Here is a 22789-nt window from a genome sequence, read left to right on the forward strand (position 1 = left end):
CCCAGACTTGCACCTCGCCGCCTTTGCGCGTCAACTGCGGGATCGGAGATATTAAAATCATCAAGGTCAGGTCTATTTGATTGGAGTGAGTGTTCATGGTAGTCTGGTGCATCGACCAAAGTGGAAGGTCGCTTTCCAACTTAGCGTCTTGAGTTGGTAGGTAACAGCGGCAAAAGCAGCCTCGCTTGCCACAAGAATCATGTGCAAATAGTCAGGGCAGCGCTTCTCAATCAGCAATAGCTCCTCGTCTTCCAGCATTCCGGTCACACATGTAACACCATCATCTTCTTGATTGCTTGCGACCTTCCTTGCTTGCGCGGCGCCGGGATGATGTTCAAGGTTGGCGACTCGCGCCATGACGGCGAAGAACCGGTTGGTCGCGTAACCTTCATCGCTGGTCCGAGCTCGGAGTGTCACCGTTGGATCTGTCGTTGTCGAGCTGAGCAGATGACGAGTAGGCTGGCCGCTGTACGTATAGTTGTCAGCTCGATAACTGCCATTCGGAATGCAGTTTGATCCATCGTGACAAGCTTTTTCTTGTCTCTCGTTCTATTCTATTCACGTAGACTTCATCGAAATGGAGAGACCTCCAACATACCAGCCCTTGTGTAGGGACGAAGAGGAGGACATACTGGCACAGTTGGAGGTAGAGAAAAATGGCACTGCATGGAACACGAATAGCACGGAAATCATACCAACAAACACGCGCAGCTTCGTGGCTTTCCTTTCGATTCTTTTGTTGTCGCTCGCCGCCAATGTCTTGCTAGTCATGGATAATGCGAAGCTACGCACATCCCAGCATCCTGGAAGGACGGAGTATGGTAGGTTGTCTCAGCCCTGAAGAAAATTCGACATCTAAGCTGATGATTCTCAGCCGGATTGACTTTTGATACTCCCATGCCCTACCATGCTACGACCCAGTACTGGCATCCTAATGCTACTGACAGTGATATGGAAGCCGCATGGGATGATATTGAGACCAATCCTGTGGCCGTTGCACTTGATCAGTCATTTGCAAAACGTGTTGGTCTTCCACCATCAACGCAATTCCCCTGGGATACAGAGCGCGACGTCTATTACGTGAAAGGCATTCATGACTTGCATTGCTTGGTTTGTCTTTCAGTACTGGAGTATCTATATCAGCTGACAGGATCTCCAGAAACTTATACGCAAAGCCATCGTCGCGAAGCACCACGGTAGAGAGCAGGTCTTCAATCTTCGGCACATCTACCACTGTTTGGACGGTTTGCGACAAGATATAATGTGTACTGCCGATGATACGCCTATGCCAGCACCCATAGCACATCAGTTAGGTGAAGGTCAGATTCGACAATGCCGCGATTGGGATAAGTTGCTCGCATGGGCAACTCGTCCTGACCAACATGCCTGCTACAATTTCGACGACTACCGCGAATCGACAAACACCCTAGAGTTGTTCGGCTTCTGTCCCCAAAACTCGCCGTACCAAGCCTTCCAACAGGCCTATTTCGAAATGCATGGCCACAAGGACACATACGAAGTGAAGGACACTGATGAACCCGTCATTGTCTTCTAGAGACATTCAGTTCTGACGTACATTCACTGTCTTACAAATTTGGAGGGCCCCTACAATCGATATCTTTGCCACCTCTGAGATCTATGTCACGAAATCGACAACAATGACTGTCCCTTTTCAGCTCATGCGAGCCAGCCACGCCAATTGTGTAACAAACTATCAAGATTAATCGCTAAAGGTCACTTGTCAAGGCCCAATACAATCGTGTCTGCGTTGCGGGGTTTCCGAAGATATCAGGCCTTCCATCGTACGAGGTGGAGGGTGACCTACCACCCGCCACAGTCAGATCCAAGAGCCAGTGAATTACAATTTTTTACCTCGAGGTCATTGCGGCTCGTAAGCCATGACATGGGGTTAAGTTGTGTACGACAGTAGTTCCGCCGAACACGATAATGGCCATAGGCTACTTCGACCTCACCGCAAATCTCTACTGCAGGTCCGAAATGTATTTTCGCACCGAGAAGTATGGGTCTTTGGGATACTACGCTGAAAGTCAGACACAAATGTCTTCTTAAAACGCAGCAGCAGACCCTCCAACTTACTGAACATTTCCAAACTTCATATATAATTCAAAAATCATCTCAAATCAGGTAGGATTCGCTATGTTTACTTATGTTCTGGGTCTAATAGTTGATAAGAGATCGTCCCATCGCTGCTACTGATCATGCACGCCACTACCGCTCTGCTCCCGCTATTCGCTCTCGCTGCGAGCATTCTCGCAGCCCCAGCCGCTCGTCGACCGGTAATCCGCTCGGTGCCAGACATCAACATGGAGATTCGAAATCCGATGCCGATTGACGGCAGAGGCGCTATCGGCGCCATCTTCGAAGGCGACCTTCCGAAGGCTATCCATCACATTTTCAGTAGGGCTGCTCCTGTCCTCGAGAATGCTCTAGAAAACCCTGTCGACGTTGTTGAAAGAGCTGTGCCGTCTGTCCACAAGACGCTCGAGAACCCTGTGGATGTCAAACAATAGACCACGTGCGATACGGCATTTTAGAACTCTAGCATCGCCTTCTTAGTACTAGGGAAAAATTCCAGCTTCATGTTCCATTGCTTTCCTCTGCTCCCCTGCTGCTTAAACCACCATGATCACTCAGGAGATTCCAGTGTAAGTCGTGAACAACTTTGTGAAGCTCTTACGATCACTCGTGTAACAAAACATACATGAGCGTCAGTTGGTGGATGCACGCGTGCGCCATCTGTAACTTGGGCTGTCGACCTCAACTCTGCGCTGGCAGATGTTCCACGACGGGAGCAGGTCTTCCTGCAATCTTGCTGGGTGGCTGTTGTGAAACCTCTGGCGGTGTCTCGTGTCACACAAATATGGTAATACAGTATACCTATGCACACGCTACTAAGCGATGACGATGACTTCTGTCTCAGCTGCGAGGGTCTGGGAATCATCTCTGACAACACCTACAAACGCGACCGGCACATATCTGCAGCTCTGGACTCACGAGAATGGCTCGTTGTACGACACGGGAGTTTGCCTAAACTGATCTCTAGGCCGCTGATCTGCGTCTGCTGAACGCCCTTGCATACCCACCGCCCATACACTGCGCAACATGCTACAACGGCTACTTTGCGTCCCGATCTCGCCAATCCATTCGTCCTATCCTATGATGGGCTGGAGTCCAAACCTCGCCGTTTGGGTTTCTTGTCCGTCCAACAAGGGCGGAGAAGGACATTGCTGGTGTTGTTGTTTCCCAAACGCAAGCTGCCTGGCGGGACCATACCTTACTGCGCGCCATGCGCCTTCAGCTTTATCGTAGACGGCCCTATCCATACATATCGTTCATTTATGCGGCCATAGCGGCCTTGGTGTGCTTTGGACTTGCTCTTGTTCAGCCCTTCAGCTATTTGCCGACTTGTGTGGATTCTACTACGTTTTGAGGTGACTCGCCGAAAAAGAAATGCGATGATTGTGGTGGTCTCCTCCACTGCGCATCATCTCATCGCGCGCCGGCCTGGTTCCAAGGACGATCTTGGACCATTCATTAATGTCGTCACTTGGGTGCTCCTGATCACTTCAGCCTTAGCAGTTCTGACTAGACTTATCACAAAGCGCGCACTGAGGCGAAGTATTGATGTTGACGATGCATTTGTCATTGCAGCTCTCGTAAGTATCTAGTGTATCTACATATGGGACTCCTTTTTCCTAATGACATTCTACTCAGGTTGCGAGCATAGGCTCAGGTATTTCCGTCAGTATCCAAATTGCAAATGGACTGGGTCGGGATATAGCGTCATTGATGGACGTTCAGCTCGTTGCCTACCAGAAGGTAAATTGATGGTGGGAACTCGACGTCGTTGAACACTGTCTAATTATTCGCAGAGCGAATATGCCAACAAACTACTTTACATTGCAACACTAGCCTTTGCAAAGCTATCGATAATCTCGTTGCTCATGATTCTGACTGCCTCACCAATGCATCGACAGATGGGCGTTGGGCTAACAGGCTTCATTGCAATTTGGGGGATCGTGTCTGAGCTCGTGGCTGCATTCCAGTGTGGTCCCATTGAACCATGGCGCTTTCTGGGTCCGGAGAATAGATGTATCGATATGGTATGTATACAGGAACATAGTGGTAGTAGATGAGCCTTTTACTGACACATACGGCCAGATAACATTCTGGAGGGGCATGGCAGTGATCAACATCCTCACCGATCTCGCCCTGGTATTGTTTCCGGTACATGTCATTGCCACTCTCCAGATGAGCATGGGCAAGAAAGTTACTATCCTAGCTTTTTTCGGCGCGCGATCATTGTAGGCCAGACAACCTTGCAAAAGTTCTGTATATGTTCAAATGCTCACAAATTATAGGGATATAGTCGCGACTGCTGTTCAAATGGCATACCTCCCAGGCTTTTCCTCCGACAACCCTACTGAATATTTGTGGAAGTGGACGCTCCTGACACAAATCATCGCATGCATTACCATTCTTACATCATGTGTACCTTATTTACGACCTCTTCTTGAATCACTCTCCTCGGGTCTTTATGGATCCGATGAGCTACGACGCCGTGGTACTCCATCAGAGTTGGGATACTCGCGCAGCAAAAGCGGGTCATATCAGCTCAGCAACGACTTCAAAGGTGGGGAATCAAAACACAGTAGAAAAAGCCAAAATGATGCTGGCATCAAACGCTTCCTTCCTATGCTCTCACAGGAGAGGACGAACCATGCAAATTCGGCGTCGGGTTTACCAGGAGGGCCAAGGAGACCAGATGGACAGATGGATGTTGAGATCACGGCAGTGCATCATAAGCTTGGGGAGGATAAGCGGTGGGAGACTGAGAGCACAGGGAGTAATTCAAAGATCTTGAAGACTACGGTTGTCAATACTGAGTGGGAAGAGGCGGAGAGTAGGAGCGGAGATTCTCCGATTGATAATATCGAGGTCATGAAGTAATACGAAATCAACTATGTGCAGCCAATATGAGATTCTCAACCTCCCCTGGATGACTTTTGTCATTTCTGCGAACATATTTGATTCCCACCAAAGACATGTGTCTTTGTAAGCTTTACTGATATTGATATGTGAGGTATTTGTGACGCGATAAAAGTCTCGACGAAAAACGATTGATCATTGGTGGCATTCCGTTTAAGGAATTGTCTATGGCATCTCGGCAACGCTGCACGTGAACATTGTCTCAATGCTGTATGAAGTTTGCACATAAATCTAACCTTTCCAAAACGGTTTAGCAGGCGTCTGGATTTACATTGACTAGAACCACTGAACACATTCGAACTACCTCGTGTGAGGAAAATTATGTCACTTGAAAGTCTACACCCAATGATAAGTCGATGATAGGTGCTTGAAGCCGCGCTTGCTGTATTCGCGGCATTCAACATTGCCCCTGTACTCCCAGTGAAGCCTGTTACTCCCAGGGAAGTGGAGCCAAAAGGGGATCCACAAACGCGCGCTGCAAGGGCTGATACCTCCAGTATTACATAGCTGCATGTGGCAACCGACGCAGGCGGCAATGGAGATTACGGCGTTGTGAACGGACACATCTAGAATGACGCAAGCTACCGGATGGCTTCTAATGCCCAAGATGGAGAATCAGACGTACAGATGGCTGAAATGGAGAGGAATCTCTGGTGTCGCCCCGGGACGACTATCAGCATCAACCATTTGACGTTGACATGGCACCTACCTACCGAAGTTAGCAGGCGGGCGCAATGCGGTCAGAGGCTTTGTGGAGCGTACCTAGGTAGCTACATGTCATGATGTCTCGTTCATCATTGACCTAAGCTCACAACATCCAAGCCGCCTACTACCACGGAGTATTCGGGCAGCTGTTATTGAGACGCGGAATTCATCACGACAGCTCTCAGCCTGCATGCGTGAATACCCACTTGCAGCTTTAGAGTCGAAGAGCTCCCACGTGTCGATGGAGCTACCTAGCGTGCCACAACATCAAAGCGATTCACGCCTTCATTCCTCTTCCCCCCCCCCCCCCCCCGACCACCACTGACCATCCCAAAGATCTTGTCCTCCCATGTACCACAGCTCCTATGCGGGGAGGCTTCTTTACGTGACCATTGTGGTATGACAGCCGTTTCTGTTGCCACTCCACTTCCCTGCTATCCAACTAGATTGGCCTGTCGTTCGCTGCAATGCGCGATGCCATCGTTGCATTTGAAGTCATATGCATTAGGTCATGGCCTGGATGAGGCCCTTCCACCGACATCTACTGTACCCACTATCCGTCTATCCCCATGAGCAGCAATATCTACGCGAGCTGCGGGAGCAATCGATGTCCGTCAACCGGGAATACGGGAGGCGGCAAAGCTCCAAGATATCCTCCTACGAGTCATTCAAAGCATGACCCATGCATGCATCACTCTTCCATGTCCTCCTCACGAGCAGAGCAATGACTAGAAACGCGATGCCTCCTGAAAGACCATACGCAAGGGATCCGCAACGCACCGCTGCATGCCACCGGTTTCTGCAGCCGTCACCCAATCGTGCAACGCCCCAGCCAATCAATGGTCCATCCCCATAGATTCTCTAAGACTACCGCTGCGGTGCAATATGTCGAGATCCGCCGTCACTGCACTGCAGGAAGCCTACACTTGCCTCTGCTAGCTTTGCAAAGCAACACCCAGTTCTAGCGCTCTCTTATCTCCTTTCTCACAGTACGTTTCGGTGCATTGCCGAGCGCGCCTTGGAATCCCCCTTGGCTTGGGGTGTGTCTCTCCGTTAACCGTGTTTGCCGGTGTACACAGGCTTACGTTACGTGTGAAGGGATGGCTTTTAAGATTGATCTTGCATTGCATGTCTCTCTGTATCACGATCGTCTCGTCTTGCCCACGTCTTGACTCTTGCATATCCCAATCCGTTGACTTGCTTGCTTCTACTGGATATTCTACTGGATATCCTCTCCTGTACCGGGGGCTGTCAACGTCAACGAATTCGTTCCGCTAATTATCAACTTGGATAGCTCAGCGTGAGAAGCCATGGAGAAGCACATTGACTTGCAAAACTTCAACGACGATGTTGGGCTTCGCGCGAGGCACAATGGCTCAATATCAGAGGCAAAAGGGAAGGAGTTTGATAGAGATAGGTATGAACTGGCGAAAGCGGGAAAGCAGCAGGTGTTGAAGGTGTGTTTATGCTGTATGGAACTGTGCTTCTCGATGTTAATAGTGGCAGCGTCGGTTCGGTCTTGTCAGTATGACTGGTCTGTCCTGCGGTTTGATGTGTACTTGGGAGAGTCTACTGGTGTAAGTCATCCTTCCATCGTCACATGCCTTACAATTGTTGTCTAACGGTTAAATAGAATCTTTTCTATTGGTTTCATCAAGTAAGTTTGCCGCTACCCGAATGGTTCACCCAACTCACGGCTGGGTGATAGCGGCGGACCTGCTGGTCTGATATACGGCTTCATAATCATCTGGCTCGGCAACTTCTCCGTCTTCGTCTGCATTGGTGAACTGGCAAGTGCGGTCCCTACTGCTGGAGGCCAATACCACTGGGTGTCACTACTCGCCCCTCGATCTAATAAGAAATTCTTCAGCTATGTTACTGGTAGAGTATCCAAAGTCTCCTTGACGGAGGACTGCTAACGATGTCAGGCTGGCTCACGGTAATCGGCTGGATTGCAGCGCTCACATCAGTATGCTTCTTCGTAGCCGATCTAATACTACAGCTTGTCAGCCTCAACAACGCAGACGACTTTCATCGTCAAGGCTGGCACGGGACACTTCTTCTCTGGGCAGTACTCCTGCTCTGTGTCTTCATCAACGTTTTTGTTAGCGGTGCACTACCGACTATAGAAGTCGTTGTTCTCATCGTACATATCCTAGGCTTCTTCGGTATTCTCGTTCCTCTGGTCTATTTGTCACCTACGCACAATTCTGCCAAGGAGATATTCACCAAGTTCCACAACGACGGTGGATGGAGTACCCAAGCACTGGCTTTTTTTGTCGGCCTACAAGGCAATGCACTTGCATTCGTTGGGACAGACTCTGTAGTCCATGTAAGTTGATCTTGTCCAAGGTTTTCCACCACGAGCTTAGGTAGATGCAGATGTCAGAAGAAGTTCGGAACGCCACCCGCGATGTCCCGCGTTCCATGCTCCTGTCCCTCATGATTAACGGCTCTCTCGCCCTCGGCATGCTCTTCGCCGTACTCTTCAGCGCGGAAGACATCACCGGGCTCCTCGAACATGCTGGTGAAATCGCGCCCTTCATCCGCATCTTCAGCAGCGCGGTGGGATCTGACACGGGCGCCACAGTCATGGTTTGCATTATCATCCTCCTCGAGTTTTGCAGTGCAATGGGGTGTTTGGCTGCTGCGAGCAGAATGACATGGTCGTTTGCTCGAGATCGTGGACTCCCATTCTCGAGGGCGCTTAGCATGGTAAGTTGTAAATTGATTTCACACCAATCCCGACCCTTCATCCCATCTCAACCCATAAGCACAGCATCTACAAACCCTCTCACGGGATACAAATATGATATATAGATGGATATACTAACCCACACCACCCCTCAGATCGACAAACGCTCTACCATCCCCGTCATCGCCATAATCGTAGTCACCCTCCTCTCCGCCTCACTCGCCCTTATCAACATCGGCAACTCTGCCGCCTTCAACGGCACAATCTCCCTCGTCCTCGAAGGCTTCTACCTCTCCTACCTCATCGCCCTCGGCCTCCTCCTCTGGCGCCGTCTCCGCGGCGACCTAGAACACACCTCGTCGCCCTACCCCTCCTCCTCCACAACCTCCACCACCACCTTCCACCACCCCTCGACGTTTGCCTCGCCCGAAAGCACCATGAAATGGGGCCCCTGGCGCTTGGGCGGCGCCCTCGGCGTCGCAAATAATGTGGTGGCCATTTGCTATCTTTCGCTCATCATCTTCTTTAGCTTCTGGCCCAGTGCGCGCAATCCGTCGCTTGCACAGATGAATTGGGCGGGCGTGGTGACGGGCGGTGTGGCTTGTATTAGTGTGGTGTATTATTGTGTTTTTGCGAGGAAGAGCTATGTTGGGCCGATTGTCGAGGTAGATCCCAGTGTGCTTTGAGTGGATGGGTTGGTGGGAAGGAAGGGAGGGGGAGAGGAGTCGAGTAGGAAATGAAAAGGTGAGCAGAGGATTGAAAGTGCAATAGGTATGATTATGTGATGGATATGACCGGGGGTTTAGCAAGGAGCACCAAGTTTGCGTGGTTTTAGCAAGAAAGGACTTTTACCTCCCCTCCCCTCCCCTCTTCTCATCCCAAAGCCACACACTCCCACACTTTTTTTCATCCCAGAGCCCCAAAGAGCCTCCCCTCCCACAGCAGATCCAAGCTATTGCCTCGGTGTACTGTGTTCATTATCCCATCGACTTTCCGCGGTCTAATTAAAAAAAAAAGGCGAATGCGGGGGGGGGTAGGGACACGGGCCAATTAGTCGATTTAGATCGCGCGAGGCTTTGGTGTTCAATGTCAACGATGTATTATAAACTGAAACGAGATTGAAATCGAATTACGCCTTTTGGATTATCTTTGCAACATAGCCCGAGAAGAAACGCAGTTTTCAAGATTAGAGTCTGTTGTTGTTGTCATTGCCACATGGGAGTGTTTCGAAACTGACTGACAGAACACGAGATCAAAAAGTGCAAAGTCAATTGACTGAGTAGGAGAGGAGAAGATGGTGAAAAGTCCAGAGGCCGACTTTTGTTATAATAGGATTTCATCTAACCGCGGCTGTTTTAAGAAAGAATTGCACCCATGCATGCATGCATTCATTTATTCATTGCCACTCTCGTCTCGTACTTCAATTCACAGGAGTGAAGAGGAAAAAAAAAACCCCCCCCGTCACTCTCCATCTATTGCCAGGAGAGCGGACTAAAACCCCGTCAAGAGGCAAAGGCAATGTTAGCATACCACGTTTCCCAAACGCCAGAATGCATTTTCCTGTTTCAGTCCAGCTCTTAGGCTCCCGGCTCCACGGTTGATCGTTTGATAGTCCCTAAGCCCCAAAAGACCATTTAAGCCTTCTTAGCAAACTCGACGCGCAGAATGAGATGGCCAAAACCGACTGTATCACACACATACACGTTAGCAGAAGCTCTCTAATGGCGAGGATAAAAAACAAGGGGAGGCTGATGACTTACATCCATCCATCTTCTCGCACGCCTTGGCCGCATCCGTCCGATCCGCATAACTGACAAACGCAAAGCCCTTTGCTCGTCCCGTCTCCCTGTCCTTGGCCAAGAACACGCGCGTAACATGTCCATACCTTGAGAACATGTCGCGGAGATCCTGCTCTTCTGCAAACTCGCTAACATTCGTCACGCGTAGCGTAGCACTGTCGTCGCGATCAAACTTGCCGCCCATCTTCTCGCCAGCACCACCACGTCCACGCAAGTGGGGAGGAACGTAGCCACCACCGCCGGAACCAAGGCCGCCGGCGGCCATGCCCGGCGCATCGTCTGGCATATCTGCTGGCGCAACGTCGCCCTCGGGAGCCATGGTGTCTTTGAAGGGACACTTTGTGGTGAAATGGTCACCCTGGCAAATACGACACTTGATCTTTGCATTCTTCAGCTCAGCCTTCTTCTTCGCCTCGTCGCCCTTGTCTTCGTTGCTCGCCTTCCAGTTGCTGACGGGGCGGAAGCTGATGTTTTCTGCGACCGAGACGGTGTCGGTTTGGGGGCCAGCCGGCTTGCCCTTTTCCTGGCCGAATTTTGCCCATTGTTTGCGCTCTGCGACGCGGGGGTTGACGATTTGCTTGACGACCGTCTTCTTGATGCGGCGTGTCGTCTTGTACTTTTTGCCGTCCTCGCCGATGCGGTACGAGACTATGGTTTCGGTGCCGTCCTTGTTCTTGGTGGCCTGGGGTGGTGGGAGAGAGGTGATGTTGTCCTCGTCATCTTCTTCCGCCCAGTCGGTGCGGCTGCGCAGATATTGTCAGTGAGTGTAGTAGTAGTAGAGTCTGCGTATGGTATAGACATGTGGGGGGATGCGTATGCGTACCCGGCTACTCGTGACATGTTGGCGGTGGAGAGATGTGTGGTGTGCTAGCGAGCAGTCGTCGTCGTCGTCGTCGAGAAGGTGAATGTATCCAGGCGGTCTCGCTTCTCTATCATCAAAGTGGAAGTGGTGGGTGGGGCAGGCAATTCGAAAGTGTGCGGTGCGGGTGCCAAGACTTCTGGCGCTAGTGGCATTCTAAGAGAGAGAGCCCTTGTCTCTTCTGCTGAGCTAAGCCACGGCAAGTCTGAGAGGCCAACTACACACAGTAGCGTACAAGGGTATGGAGTCAGAGGCGAAGTCTTTATACCTTATGGAAGAAGAGAAGAGAAGAAACCCCAGAACTTGGTTTAGATACTCGAGCCAAGCGACTTAATTTACAATTGCCAGATGCAACATGCATCCCCTCTCACACATTAAGATCATATCCTTCTTCACATGCTCCCTTTGACATTGTGTACATATAAGCCTGTCCACGTCCATATTCACATCCCTATCCAAGTCCTAGACCAAAGCAAACAGTGGGCGAGGCAACGGCCTGCAAATCATAGTCCCCGCATTCCCTGTCCTCAACTTTGACCCCTTGACCCCAATATACGCCTCCCTTCTGGCCGGGTTTCCCACGGTAACACTCCAGGTGTTGAGTCCATAGTATACACCGATGTGATGAACAAGCCACCTGCCAAAGCTTCCGCCCACATCGCCCTCGGGCGTCTCAAACAGCTTCAGCTCTCGCTTCCTCTGCTCTGCATCCTTGGCCAGGTCGTCGTTCATCCGCCCATTCCGCCCAACAAAGACGATTTCATCGTCCTCGCTGTCAGCATCAGCAGGTATGCCCTCTGCCTCGGCTTTGCGTTCTTTTTCCTCCCACTCGGTGACAAATTTGCGGACTTCGCTTTCAAGGTCCATGAGAAGACCCTTTGCGCCACGAGACCGCTTGAGCTTCTCGCGCAATTCTTTGGGAACCACCCCAGGGCTTGTAGGCTTCTTGGCCACCGTCCGAGTGGCCGCCTTTTCAGCGATAGCAGCCGTCTTGCGCTCGGCGGATTGGCGCTTGAGGCCTGCATCCCAGAGGGGGGCGAGGTAGTAGGGCACGTTCTTGACACGGTGAGTCGGGTGAACTTCCCAATCTCGAGGAAGTGGAGGTTCGGCATGAGGGTTGTTTAGAAGACGATCTAGTGGATCCTAAGCTGGGCTTCTCTTGACTTAATGCCTCATGGTTGCCACCTACCATTTTCCCACCTCTGCCTGCGCCGAGAGCCCTCCTTGCCCTTGAGGAGAGCCTCGCGATTCCTCATGCTATCACGCCTGATTGGCTCTTTGCGGCGGTAGTAGCCACCATCAGTCGCAGCAACAGCTGCTGCTGCACCCAGGGGACGGGCAGAGGGGCGAGGCGCATCGTGCTCGTCGAGAGGAATCGCAAGAGTGATCGAGGTGCCACGGACTCCATCCCCAGGCGCGGCAATGGCCATAGAACCCAGAGCAACAGTGGCCTGCTCAGTCCATGCTTGGATGTCGAGGGGCTGCATAGGCACGGCCTGGGAAGGGCTAGAGGGGGCGTCGCCGATGGCCATTGTGATGGTGTTGGACTATTTTTGAGGAGAGGCGAAGGGGGAACGAAACCAGGTTGTGACTCTGTCGGTACAAAGAGCCTTTGTGGGCGATAGAGAAAGGGTCTGTAGAGTACAGTAAGAACAAGGACAAGACAGATGAAGCCGAGGACAGGGTGGTGGCACGCGATAGGGAGTCTTTAAGTCATGATCCGCGTCATCTCGGTAGCCAATAGGCGCGAAACGTGGGGCAGTTGGCGGGCTGCGAACTTTGAACGCCTGACCCAAGACCTTGATCAGGAGTCACCTACCTCGCTGACTGTGTCATCTAGGCATCACCGAGGGTTGTGAAGGAAGACGGCATCACATCAGCATTCGAGCGCAGGTACTTGGAAGTAGGCCCTTGAGCCTCTCCTGCCACGAGCTGACGTAGTGGAACCAGCCTGTGCATGTGTTGTCACATGCTAATCCACATCTAGGACCACGCACCGCGTCTGCCTTTCATCGACAATCAAAGTACGACATGGTAGAGTAGCAATGTTCGTATTGAATGACCTAGGGCTAGTGAATTAGGGATGACATGTAAGTACATAGAGAACTGCTTCCTAGCCCTCGGACCCCAGATTCCACTGCACACGCCCTCGATTCTGGCCCGAGTGCGCACCGACAGGCACAGGCACAGGCTGCTTGATGAAGTCACTGGCTGTTCGGGGGAGGCCTTGAAGCGGCGGCTGTTGTGGCGACAGACCATGGAATGTCGTGTCGCTGTTGCCACGAATAAGCAGCGTCTTCTGCAAAGGATGACCACTATAGCCTGGACTGCAGTCGTGGGAATTGACATGATCTTGCGGCGCTACGCTGCTTCTTCGACTCGCCGGTACACTTCCTGCCACACTTTCATTCATTGCGCTACCCGCTGCACTTGCGATGCTGTATGTGACGGCATGTTGGGATTGAGCTGTAGCTGGCAGCCATCCACTGCTTGTTATGCCTTCTGCGTCTATGAGTCGTTGAAGTAAATCCTCAGTGATGACGAGAAGATGCTCAAGAGCAGCGAGGCGCGACTTCTCTTTGGCCGAGGAGCAGTGGATATACGACCTACTCGTTGGATTGTGTTCGATGATGGCGGCTCCAATTCTTCTTGAGGAAGTCGGGGCGAAGCTTATCACGTCGAGACACCGATTCGCTCCGTAGATCGCTCGGGCGTTCGCTGTGAAATGTTAGTTCGGTACACAGGGACAAGAGAGGGAGGAGAGCGATACGTACACAATACTCTTGTCCTTGTACTTTCCAAAGAATCCTCGCTGTCCTTGTCCTCCATGTGATGGAGAATCTGGCTGGCTGTTCGCTCCAGTGCTAGGTGTTCGTAGCTGCCGCTCTTCTCGTGCTTCAAATCCCGGAGCGACTCGATCATCGTGCTCAGCTGTCACTACTCGACTCAGAAATGTCCGTCTCTTGGATCGTGACGACTGTGCTGAGAGGTTCGAATTATCAGAATGTACAGAGCTGCCTGTGCTTACGCGCTGTACTGGACTGTTCTTGTTGAAGGCAATTGAATTGGACCGGCTCACGCCTGGAGAAGGTGAAACTGATCTGGATCCGTCCACCTGGCGGCACACTCGACTTCTCTCTTTCTCTCTTCTCCGTTTCTCTTTGGCCTCTCTGCGCTTCTTGTCCGCTTTTTGGCACTCTGACAAAAAAGTGTTTTTCGGGGCGACGTAGTACGGACTATTCTTGTCCCAGATATATGGCGGAACTCCTTCGTCGACTATCTCTCTCAGTGTCTTGCTGCGTGTGCCTGCAATGACTTGGGTTGACTGAGCCCTGCGTAGGCTGGGCCTTGGCCCAAGAGGGTCCTCCAGTGCGTCTGCTTCCTGGACTGCCCACAGAGGTGATCGCGGAGAATTGCGTGTCCTTGCCGGAGGTGGCCCAGGAATACAACAAGGGACTATACCGAACGTGATGACGGTTATGTAAATGAAACTTGCCAGGTATTAGTAAGTGATCATGTACCGCAAACAGCATGACTGGTTCTGAGGGAAGGCTAAATACAGCTAAGAAGCTCTACTGATCCGACGAGCGAATGGCCTGAAAGGGGCGTTTTTTGATGGTACCTTGGTGCGCTGTATGAGAGTCGTTGTAGTAGTATCTGGTGTCTGAGAAAGGCAAGAGGAGGAAAAATGCGCAAATAGAAAGCCTATAGGCTGCTCGAATTAATATCGAGGAGCCAGGTGATGGAAGAATGTTGGGTGGTTGTGTGCAGGAAGGACGGACAGACCGGGGAAAAAGCTTCACTGTGTCCCCTATTGCATTTGAGGGGATGGTCGCAACTGCCCCTGTGCTTTTGTTAAACAGACAGTAGTCTACGTGGTAGTGGCTTCTCTGTCGCTGAGAAGCGCCTCACCGTCTGAGAAGCCACTGCCTCGCCCTAGGCAGCATAAAGAAAAAGTGAGTTACGGATCGTCAAGTTTCCATCACATGGAATTGAACATTCGGGGTAAAACTATCTAAGTGGTGAATCATGAAGAAATAAAAGTCCCACTCGCCGCCGCATTGGTATCCTATCGTAAACCCACCATCCATGCAAATGCCCACACTCAACGCTGAAGTACAATTATGCTATCTGAATGTACAATCGACCTTTCTCTTTTGACTGAACTACATGTTTCGATATTATCTAAGAGAAGACAAGCCCTGCCGCCCGACGTCTAGCCGGAGAATCTGAATCGTGATGCTTCAAGCCTACCGAGGCCCTCGCGTGGCGCGACATTGCGCCGGCGGTAGCTCGTGGTGAAGTCTTGCAAGATCGTCCTTATCATCCTGACATCACCAGTCTGGATTCGTTGTCGGATGTTGTTGAGGAAGCGTTCGCTCTCTTGGGGTGTGATGCTGCCCGGCGGCAGCATAGAAACAGTTCCAGCTACCCACTGCGCGACCTGTTCCGGCATGAGTTCAAAGAGGTCAAGTAATACACCAGAGGAGTCAGCAAAGCATCCTTCAGGAAAGCTGTACATCATGCCGGTCATGATGCGCTGTACAAGTACGGGACCAGCGGTCAAGACGAGTTGCTTCACGCGCGCCTGCAACTGTTCGGGCACATCATGGCGTGTGTTGTCAAAACTAGATGACGGTGACGAATTGCGACCGTAACCAAGGAGATCGCGGAGGAAGTGCAGGACAGCGATAATCGGATCTTCTTTGAGCAACACGAGGGAGCTGCACGCGGCTGAGAGGATAGTTTCCATAAGATCTGACATGATCGACTCCGAAGGGAAGTACAGAGCCATATCAGCAGCCAGACGGAAGAAGTCTTCGATAAGATCAGGAAGCTCCTCCGGTGGCAAGTCGCTTAGTATCCTCAAGAAGGTCTTGGCTTGCTGCTCGTAGAACTGGTAGACACTGTTTGCCATGCCTGCGTCAACATCATCAACCCCTTGTGAGAATTCGCGGACAATCGAAGCAGTTGCCCAGAGAAAACAGCCTTGCCTTGAAGTGCCAAAGCCCTCGATGAGCTTGGATGCAAGATCTGCGAGAAGTGGGCGCATAGCAGTTCGGTAAGATAATACCATGTACCGCCAGCACCGACATACACGTTCCAGGATTGGTATGCTTTTGTTGAAATGACTGACGATGTTTCCGAGCATTGGGAAGATTTCTTGACAGTACTTGACGGCTGGATGCTCCTGCCCTGTCGGTATCTCCGGCCTGACCACTTCGAAGAATATAGTCAAAAGGTTGATTTTATCGGCCAGAAGCTTCTGCTCTGGTTCATCCTTGGCTTGATTGGCGATGGTGACCAGGTGTTGCATGACAGGATCGAGGAACACCTTGAGTGTCTGGTATAATTGGTCATGGGGGACCTTGGCAACTACTGAAGCAACACCTTCAGTAATCTCTTCCTGGCTGCTCATCGGAAGGCTGTTCAAGTGCTTCTCGTAGAATTGCTGTAGTGGGCCAACGACGTTGACCAGTAAGCCAGCACAGTCGTTGCAAAAGAACTTGAATGAAAGTGCAGCAGCTCTGATTACATCCTTGGTGGAATGATCAAAAGCTGCCATGATGAAATCCAGTTGAGGCTGCAGTGTTTCCGGATGCTGTGCGGTCCATTCGGTATACCGTCCCAAGGCCATGACAGCTTGGAATCGCAGCTTGTTGTGGTCGGGTATTGCTACAATGAGTGGAATCAGGCGTGGCAGCATGACATTTTCGTCTGGCGGAACCATACGTCCCATGGCTCTCACAGCAAACAATGGTGCTTCCAACTTTTGCCATTCGGGAACATTGTTCGGGCTAGCCTGAGCTCCATAGATCTGCACCCATTGCTGTATCAGATCGTATGGTTTCTGGAGACACTCAACGACGCCCATGACCTCGCAGCAGTCTTTGAGTACGTCCCCCATCTGGTGTCGAAATTCACGAAACTTCTCCTCTTGCTCACGATCGCCTTCGAACAGATCCTTCTCATCACCGCTCTCTGGCTTTGGGAACTCGAGATGGCCTATCATGATGTCCACGAGCTTCGAGTATATGTCTACACTTTGCATGCGAGCCTCGGCATACTTGTCGATGGTAAGATACTGCTTAAGGTCATACCAAAATTTGAAAGTATGTGAGATCGCGTCCTTTTCCTTATCGAGCGCAGCTGTGGCAAGGATTGCTTCGACAAGGGCCCGGAATTCGGTAGGCAGGCGTGCGATCAGAAGGACCCAAGACTCCCCAGCTTCCGCAAAAATTCTTGCAATACCCTTGAATTGCTCGGGGTCATCCTGTGCAGTCTGAGCCAATTTGGGCTGGAGGGCGATGACCTGAGGATAGAGAGCCATGATAGATTGCAATGTCTCGTCGACATCACGGGTCTCCGAGATGAGGGCGCTCAAGCACTCGACAGCGGCGTCAAAGGGATCGTCGTGGGATAAGTCATCCATGATGACTTTCAAGAGAGGCGAGTTGATGATGGAGTCGAGCGGTATCTCCCGTATCCAAGAAGTGATGCAATTGAGTAGCTGAGGATTCTGAGCAGCAGCCGCTAGGATGAGTTAGCACAGGAACCTGTCCAAGTGGATGGTTGGTGTATACGTACGAGATGATGTCGCGTATCGAATCAGAAGTTCCAAAGCTTGCTGTGCATTGTCTTCGATCAATTCACTTGTCCTCATAGTCAACTCGTGTTCCTGGCCACCACAAATTAGACTTGTATTCTGCTAGCATAGGTCGAGACATCGGGCCATTGGCGCGGGCTGAGGAAGCGGGACGGCTCGTTCGGACGTACTGTGAGTGCGATCTTTCGTCCATGCGTGACTTCTTCGGGGAGAACGCGGAGGAAGTCCAGAACGCAAGGTAGGGTGGCTGCGTCTGTTCCCAGCGCGTTGACGACATCTTTGAGGACGTCCTTCCATTCCGTCATCTGAATGGCCAGATTTGCCAGACACACGCACAACTGCAGTCTGATGGGCTTTGGGCCAGCATGGAATGTCGCGAGGTTCCGCATGATGGAGGCCCGCAGTTCTGGCAGTTGCGTGCGGGGCACTTGGTGCAGGTCGTAGACGATCTGGATGCGTTAGTGAAGGATCAACATAGCGAGACATGTAGAGCGAGAGCGAGAGAGAGGGAAGGGACAGAGAGAAACGCACCTTGCCCTTGAGTGTGGTGGCTGCAAAAAGTTTCGCTGCTGCATCCGCCGAGTTGGACTCAAGCATGGCCAGTGTTGTCGTCCATGCCTCTTGCTATCATCACCCTCCGTCAGCCCACCTTGCCCACTGACTATAACAACACATGCTGCCTCCAAACCTACCGACTTCTGGAACTGCTCCAGAAACTTATGTGCCTGCTCCTTTTGCTCTCGACTGGCGCCGGACTGCATGGTGCTGTGCGCCGCCATGACAGGGTCGAAGACCTGCTGGACGCCGTTGGCCGCCATCCTGAGGCTATTCCGAGCAGATGGTGGGGGGGGGGGGGGTGGGGGCACCGGAAGCCGAATGTGCTGGAGGGGGGAGGCGACAGCAACGTATTTATTGTGTAGCGCGCATTCACTGCGGGAGAGGACTCGAAGATGCAGGGAGCAGGCAGCAGGAATCTGGTGGAATACGACGTTGCGCGCAGAACGGCGGAGGATCCAGTTTGTTTGTCAGGGTGGGTTGGGTTGGATTGGAAGTTGCATTTGGTCGCAACGCAACTTACCGGCGGTAGTGCCAAGCTCAGACCCGCCCAAATTGTTTGGCGGCGGTCGAGCCCCCCCCCCCCCCCAGTCAGCCAGCAAGCAAACAGACAGACAGACCAGCTACCTCACACAAAGTACCTTCACCTGCACCAACTTGTCCTACCTGCACCCACCTCCTCTGCCCGCTGCTCCACACCACACTACACAGTCGCCCATTGCCTATCCCACGCGCGCAACCCTTTGCACATAACCGCATACAGCACCTTTTTGCTCATCGCACCATGGATAGACGTGGAGGTCAGTAGGGCACTGTGGCTGGAGGGACCGACAGCTAACTTTTGTCTTTGTCTAGGCCGCGGTGGAGGAAAAGGTACACACGACTTGTGGCCCATGTTGCCATTGCGTATAGGCTGCGCGACACCATAGCATACATACTAATGCGCCTGCAGTCCTCCTCCCCCCAATCAACTTTATCTTCAAGCTCTTACAATCGCGGGCGACCATCTCAGTATGGCTGTACGAGAACCTTGGCCTGCGCATCGAAGGAAAGCTGAGGGTACGCCTAAGCTCACATGTGTTTTACTCTACATGCCACACAGCGACTGACAAGCTGTACAGGGATTCGACGAGTTCATGAACCTAGTCATCGATGACGCCGTCGAGGTGACGCTTGCAAAGAAGGATGCGCCCGAGGAAAGGCGCAAAGTTGGTCAGATCTTGCTCAAGGGCGACAACATCTCCCTCATCCAGCAACTGTCGTAGGCACCCGTTGGTGCTCTCCACTTTCACTCTCACACTCACGCGGCCAACACGATACGAGCGCATGTTTCTGGGGTAGGACAACTAGCTCAGGGCGTCATGGAAAAATGATAGAGCAAAGCCATGTAATTTACTAGCAAGAATTGGATAATGACGCATCAGGCTTGTGCGCGGCGAAGCTCGCCGTCGCCGGTGATCAGCGCATCAAGACGATAATCTGAAGACGTCATGGGTACCAACTCGTCTGGAGGAAGGAACTGCTCGGTCAACGAGAGGCCAACTGTGACGTGGTCAGTTAGCCCTTCCACATACAAAATAGCAGTCCTTCTCACCGCGAAAAGGCATGCGCGAAGCTTGGTGACATCGCGCCAGAAAGTAATCGTAGAAGCCCTTGCCATGTCCGAGCCGCCCGAAGCTCGAGTCGAAAGCCATGCCAGGCATGACTATCAAGTCCAGGCCCATCTCTTGATCGCTATCCAAACGAGACTGCCCATCCGTGATGCCCTCTCCACCAAAGCAATTTGCACGTGCTGATATTGAGTCAGTGCTGGGTGTGGGGATCCCCCAACCATCTGGCTGTAGAGAGGCAAAGTCGTTGATGGAGTGCAACTCAAGCATGTCCATGATGGACTTGGGCTGTGCTTCTGCAGGCTCGCTCAGCTTGTACGTGTAGGGGATGAAGACCCTCTTGCCCCGAGCCAGAGCATCTCGAACAACACTAGACGTGTTGATCTCGCCTGCGGGCATGGACAGATAGACGCTTATCCGCCGCGCGGCTTGATACTCGGGCAAGGCCAGAAGCGTCTCCGTGGCCTTGCGTGCTAAGGGGGCATCAGCCTTGGCGTCAGCGTCCATGGGAGATGGCCGTCTGACGTACTTTGCGATGCGGCGGCATCATGGGAAACTTTGTTCACAATGTGCCTACTCTTTTTCCTAAGCTCTTTTTTGGCCTGTGCTAGTGATGCCGCCATGACCATGTTCCCTTCAGCCTGCCTAACGGTATTCCTGAACTGGTCCGTGGGATGGTTGTCACTAGCCTATTTCGCGGCTGACTTTTGTTGTCGAGGTGAATTGAATGACGTGCTCTACGTAACGAACGGTGCACGGCGCGAGTTTGGTCAGCGTTTACAACAGGACCAAAAACTAGCTGTCGATGGCACTCGGAAAAGTAAGTTGCACAACTGGTACCTGAGTCACTCGGAGGACGACTTGGCATGTCGAGCACAAGATGAAGGACATCTGGAGCATGTGCTGCCGCGTCGGAGTTGGGCTTGATCTGCCACTAGCCGCAGCCGCAGCGATCCCTGCGCATTCCAAAGCAAGCAACATCCATTTGTCGCCGCCTCCTTGTCGCCGCCTTTGCACTTGCAACTTCACTCACCCTCACCCTCTTACATACACATACACACACGCCAACCCCTCTCCACTTTCCCTTCACACATCCTCCAACCGCACGGCGCATCCATCGCATCCACACGCCAACTTCCCTCTTGCACATCCACGGCCATCAACCGGACTCTGCTACCCGTCCGTCACTCGCCCACCGACGCCGCCGCCATGGTTTCGACATGGACAGCGCTGTTGCTTTCCGGAATCGCAGCCCTGCAGGTACAAGCGCAAACAGTGCCCACCCCCACCGATCTTGTGGGTACGTGGAACAGCAAGGCGAACTCGACATCGACCGGCCCTGTAAGGATCCGTTCAAGATGGTGCTATGAAGCAGTTTCTAACCACGGCTCTCCCTAGGACTTCTACAACCCCGTCGAGGAGAGGTTCACAGAACCAAAGCATCCAGGAATCAGCTACTCTTTTTCCGCAGACGGCCACTTTGAGGAGGCATACTACCGAGCCATTGCGAACCGTATGTTCTAGCCAACCTTCCTTGTTCCTGAGATAGGCTACTCTGACTGCAATCTCGTGTGCGACCCTTCCACAGATATGTCGAAGCTAACTCCACCCAGCACAAAACCCAAAGTGTCCCAAAGGCATAATACAATGGCAGCACGGCTCCTTCGAGAAACTCGCGAACGGCTCTCTAGTCCTATCTCCGATCAAAGTGGACGGCCGACAACTCTTCTCTGACCCATGTTCATTCAAGAACGCAATCTACACACGCTACAACGCGAGCGAGCTATTCGAGGTACTATTCCTTCCTCGTGCTCACGCAAAGATCAGTTCGCTAATGAATCATCAGCGCTACGAAGTACTCACAGACCCTTACCACAAGATCCCTCGCCTGAACCTCTACAAGTTCGACGGCTCACCCATCATGCCTCTCTACCTCGCCCAGTCGCCCCCCAAAATGCTCCCGACAACCACCCTCAACCCGCTCACCACTGCAACCTCGAAGCCCGGCAAAGTCAAGCGCGGAGAGCTGCCCAGCCCCCAAGACGTGCTCTTCAAGAGATCAACAACCGGAGCATACCGCGCCGACAATTGGTGGTGGTTTGGCGTCCTCATGACCGCAAGTGGTAGCATACTGTACTTGTTCTTCTGAGCGCGAGGACGTACACGAGCATAATCGTTGAGTGGGGATTTTGTTGAGGAAACAAAGACCACGGCAAGGCAGCACACACCAGACGAAACCATTGGGAGGCGTAATTGGAGTTTTTTTCCCTTGGGTGCAACAATACCTATACACGCGCAACCTTGTAACGGCCAACATGTGGGCATCATCATCATACGCGATTCTTGATTTGCTTGGGGGTTTTCCCCCCAACCCAATAGTAAGGCGTTTTGTTGAATTTACAGGGGGTACGCATGCATGCACGAGAGTTTCTCTTAATGATATCCAAAGACTTCTTTGAGTTTTTTTTTTCTTGAGTGGAAACGAGAAACTGGCCAGCAGCGAAAGAGGTTTCCTTGGATTGGATTTCTTGGCAAACTAGATGGATGTTTTTTTGCAGTATTTGTAGTGAAGAAAATACAACGTAGTTATCAGATTGGGATTTTTGGAATCTTGGAAACTATGTCTTTGTCTCTTTTTTAGGGCTCTTCTACTTTTTCGTTTTTCATTTCTTATGCATAGACACACTCACACTAGTCTCACCCAATCACTCATTCTACCCATCGTCTTACAACGTACATTCCTCCCCCTTCAATCCAAACCCCAAACCACCTCCCTCCCCAACCCCTCACCATGTCATCAAAATAAACATCTCACCCGCGCCCCGACCACCCCTTCCCCATCCATCCAAACCCTACCCAACGCTTATCCCCGCGCACACACCCCAACACAGCCCCGCCCAAATTCTCCCAACCCAATGCTTGAACTAGTTTAACATTACGATTGTACAT

At 51.9% G+C, this 22789-nt stretch overlaps 13 protein-coding genes across 13 annotated transcripts; 7 read left to right on the forward strand and 6 right to left on the reverse strand.

The window, feature by feature from the left end:
* Positions 1-254: 254 nt before the first annotated feature.
* On the forward strand, positions 255-1555 carry IAQ61_002177 (uncharacterized protein; the record flags this gene model as incomplete). The annotated part of the gene is made up of 3 exons (XM_066095431.1): positions 255-821; positions 875-1110; positions 1160-1555. Exons 1-3 carry the CDS (start codon positions 578-580, stop codon positions 1553-1555), a joined length of 876 nt encoding a protein of 291 aa, XP_065954267.1. The 5' UTR covers positions 255-577.
* A 664-nt stretch (positions 1556-2219) lies between these two features.
* Positions 2220-2531, forward strand: IAQ61_002178 (uncharacterized protein; the record flags this gene model as incomplete). Its single annotated transcript, XM_003834006.2, has 1 exon — positions 2220-2531. The coding sequence occupies one exon, from the start codon at positions 2220-2222 to the stop codon at positions 2529-2531; it is 312 nt and encodes a 103-aa protein (XP_003834054.1).
* A 945-nt stretch (positions 2532-3476) lies between these two features.
* On the forward strand, positions 3477-4971 carry IAQ61_002179 (uncharacterized protein; the record flags this gene model as incomplete). Its single annotated transcript, XM_003834007.2, has 5 exons — positions 3477-3677; positions 3736-3840; positions 3894-4124; positions 4183-4325; positions 4383-4971. The coding sequence occupies 5 exons, from the start codon at positions 3477-3479 to the stop codon at positions 4969-4971; spliced, it is 1269 nt and encodes a 422-aa protein (XP_003834055.2).
* A 375-nt stretch (positions 4972-5346) lies between these two features.
* On the reverse strand, positions 5347-5715 carry IAQ61_002180 (uncharacterized protein; the record flags this gene model as incomplete). The annotated part of the gene is made up of 2 exons (XM_003834008.2): positions 5636-5715; positions 5347-5576 (listed from the first exon to the last, which is right to left on the reverse strand). The coding sequence occupies exons 1-2, from the start codon at positions 5688-5690 to the stop codon at positions 5347-5349; spliced, it is 285 nt and encodes a 94-aa protein (XP_003834056.2). The 5' UTR covers positions 5691-5715.
* Positions 5716-5999: 284 nt separating this feature from the next.
* IAQ61_002181 (uncharacterized protein) lies at positions 6000-9096 on the forward strand (the record flags this gene model as incomplete). The annotated part of the gene is made up of 7 exons (XM_066095432.1): positions 6000-7172; positions 7222-7292; positions 7349-7372; positions 7424-7596; positions 7644-8047; positions 8098-8430; positions 8566-9096. The coding sequence occupies exons 1-7, from the start codon at positions 7026-7028 to the stop codon at positions 9094-9096; spliced, it is 1683 nt and encodes a 560-aa protein (XP_065954268.1). The 5' UTR covers positions 6000-7025.
* A 609-nt stretch (positions 9097-9705) lies between these two features.
* TIF35 (translation initiation factor eIF3 subunit g) lies at positions 9706-11179 on the reverse strand. The gene is made up of 3 exons (XM_003834010.2): positions 11033-11179; positions 10171-10952; positions 9706-10094 (listed from the first exon to the last, which is right to left on the reverse strand). The coding sequence occupies exons 1-3, from the start codon at positions 11047-11049 to the stop codon at positions 10045-10047; spliced, it is 849 nt and encodes a 282-aa protein (XP_003834058.1). The 5' UTR covers positions 11050-11179; the 3' UTR covers positions 9706-10044.
* A 351-nt stretch (positions 11180-11530) lies between these two features.
* Positions 11531-12600, reverse strand: IAQ61_002183 (uncharacterized protein; the record flags this gene model as incomplete). The annotated part of the gene is made up of 2 exons (XM_003834011.1): positions 11531-12201; positions 12258-12600. The coding sequence occupies 2 exons, from the start codon at positions 12598-12600 to the stop codon at positions 11531-11533; spliced, it is 1014 nt and encodes a 337-aa protein (XP_003834059.1).
* A 15-nt stretch (positions 12601-12615) lies between these two features.
* On the reverse strand, positions 12616-13990 carry IAQ61_002184 (uncharacterized protein; the record flags this gene model as incomplete). The annotated part of the gene is made up of 4 exons (XM_066095433.1): positions 12616-12702; positions 12888-12904; positions 13241-13786; positions 13843-13990. 4 exons carry the CDS (start codon positions 13988-13990, stop codon positions 12616-12618), a joined length of 798 nt encoding a protein of 265 aa, XP_065954269.1.
* Positions 13991-14759: 769 nt separating this feature from the next.
* On the reverse strand, positions 14760-18804 carry IAQ61_002185 (uncharacterized protein). The gene is made up of 5 exons (XM_003834013.2): positions 18368-18804; positions 18207-18299; positions 17846-18124; positions 17657-17747; positions 14760-17602 (listed from the first exon to the last, which is right to left on the reverse strand). Exons 1-5 carry the CDS (start codon positions 18491-18493, stop codon positions 15285-15287), a joined length of 2907 nt encoding a protein of 968 aa, XP_003834061.1. The 5' UTR covers positions 18494-18804; the 3' UTR covers positions 14760-15284.
* A 10-nt stretch (positions 18805-18814) lies between these two features.
* Positions 18815-19495, forward strand: IAQ61_002186 (uncharacterized protein; the record flags this gene model as incomplete). The annotated part of the gene is made up of 3 exons (XM_066095434.1): positions 18815-19103; positions 19183-19289; positions 19352-19495. Coding segments are annotated over 3 exons (540 nt in total), but the record flags the coding sequence as incomplete, so codon positions are not given.
* A 155-nt stretch (positions 19496-19650) lies between these two features.
* On the reverse strand, positions 19651-20463 carry IAQ61_002187 (uncharacterized protein; the record flags this gene model as incomplete). Its single annotated transcript, XM_003834015.2, has 3 exons — positions 19651-19772; positions 19825-20313; positions 20370-20463. The coding sequence occupies 3 exons, from the start codon at positions 20461-20463 to the stop codon at positions 19651-19653; spliced, it is 705 nt and encodes a 234-aa protein (XP_003834063.2).
* Positions 20462-20767, forward strand: IAQ61_002188 (uncharacterized protein; the record flags this gene model as incomplete). The annotated part of the gene is made up of 1 exon (XM_066095435.1): positions 20462-20767. One exon carries the CDS (start codon positions 20462-20464, stop codon positions 20765-20767), a length of 306 nt encoding a protein of 101 aa, XP_065954271.1.
* Positions 20768-21049: 282 nt separating this feature from the next.
* On the forward strand, positions 21050-22549 carry IAQ61_002189 (uncharacterized protein; the record flags this gene model as incomplete). Its single annotated transcript, XM_066095436.1, has 4 exons — positions 21050-21181; positions 21239-21353; positions 21454-21632; positions 21687-22549. The coding sequence occupies 4 exons, from the start codon at positions 21050-21052 to the stop codon at positions 21987-21989; spliced, it is 729 nt and encodes a 242-aa protein (XP_065954272.1). The 3' UTR covers positions 21990-22549.
* Positions 22550-22789: the final 240 nt, after the last annotated feature.

This window comes from Plenodomus lingam (assembly GCF_022343315.1).
Source record: "Plenodomus lingam strain CAN1 chromosome Unknown contig_14, whole genome shotgun sequence".
NCBI classification, from domain to species: Eukaryota; Fungi; Ascomycota; class Dothideomycetes; order Pleosporales; family Leptosphaeriaceae; genus Plenodomus; species Plenodomus lingam.

Bases quoted from the DNA above. Each gene is read 5' to 3' on its own strand.
- IAQ61_002185 (XM_003834013.2), bottom strand. From the start codon at position 18,493: ATGGCGGCCAACGGCGTCCAGCAGGTCTTCGACCCTGTCATGGCGGCG. The intron at 18,300-18,367 runs GTAGGTTTGGAG...GGGTGATGATAG, and splicing joins TGGAGCAGTTCCAGAAGTCG to CAAGAGGCATGGACGACAAC. The intron at 17,748-17,845 runs GTACGTCCGAAC...TGTGGTGGCCAG, and splicing joins GACGAAAGATCGCACTCACA to GAACACGAGTTGACTATGAG.
- TIF35 (XM_003834010.2), bottom strand. The intron at 10,095-10,170 runs GTAAGTCATCAG...TGTGTGATACAG, and splicing joins GTGCGAGAAGATGGATGGAT to TCGGTTTTGGCCATCTCATT.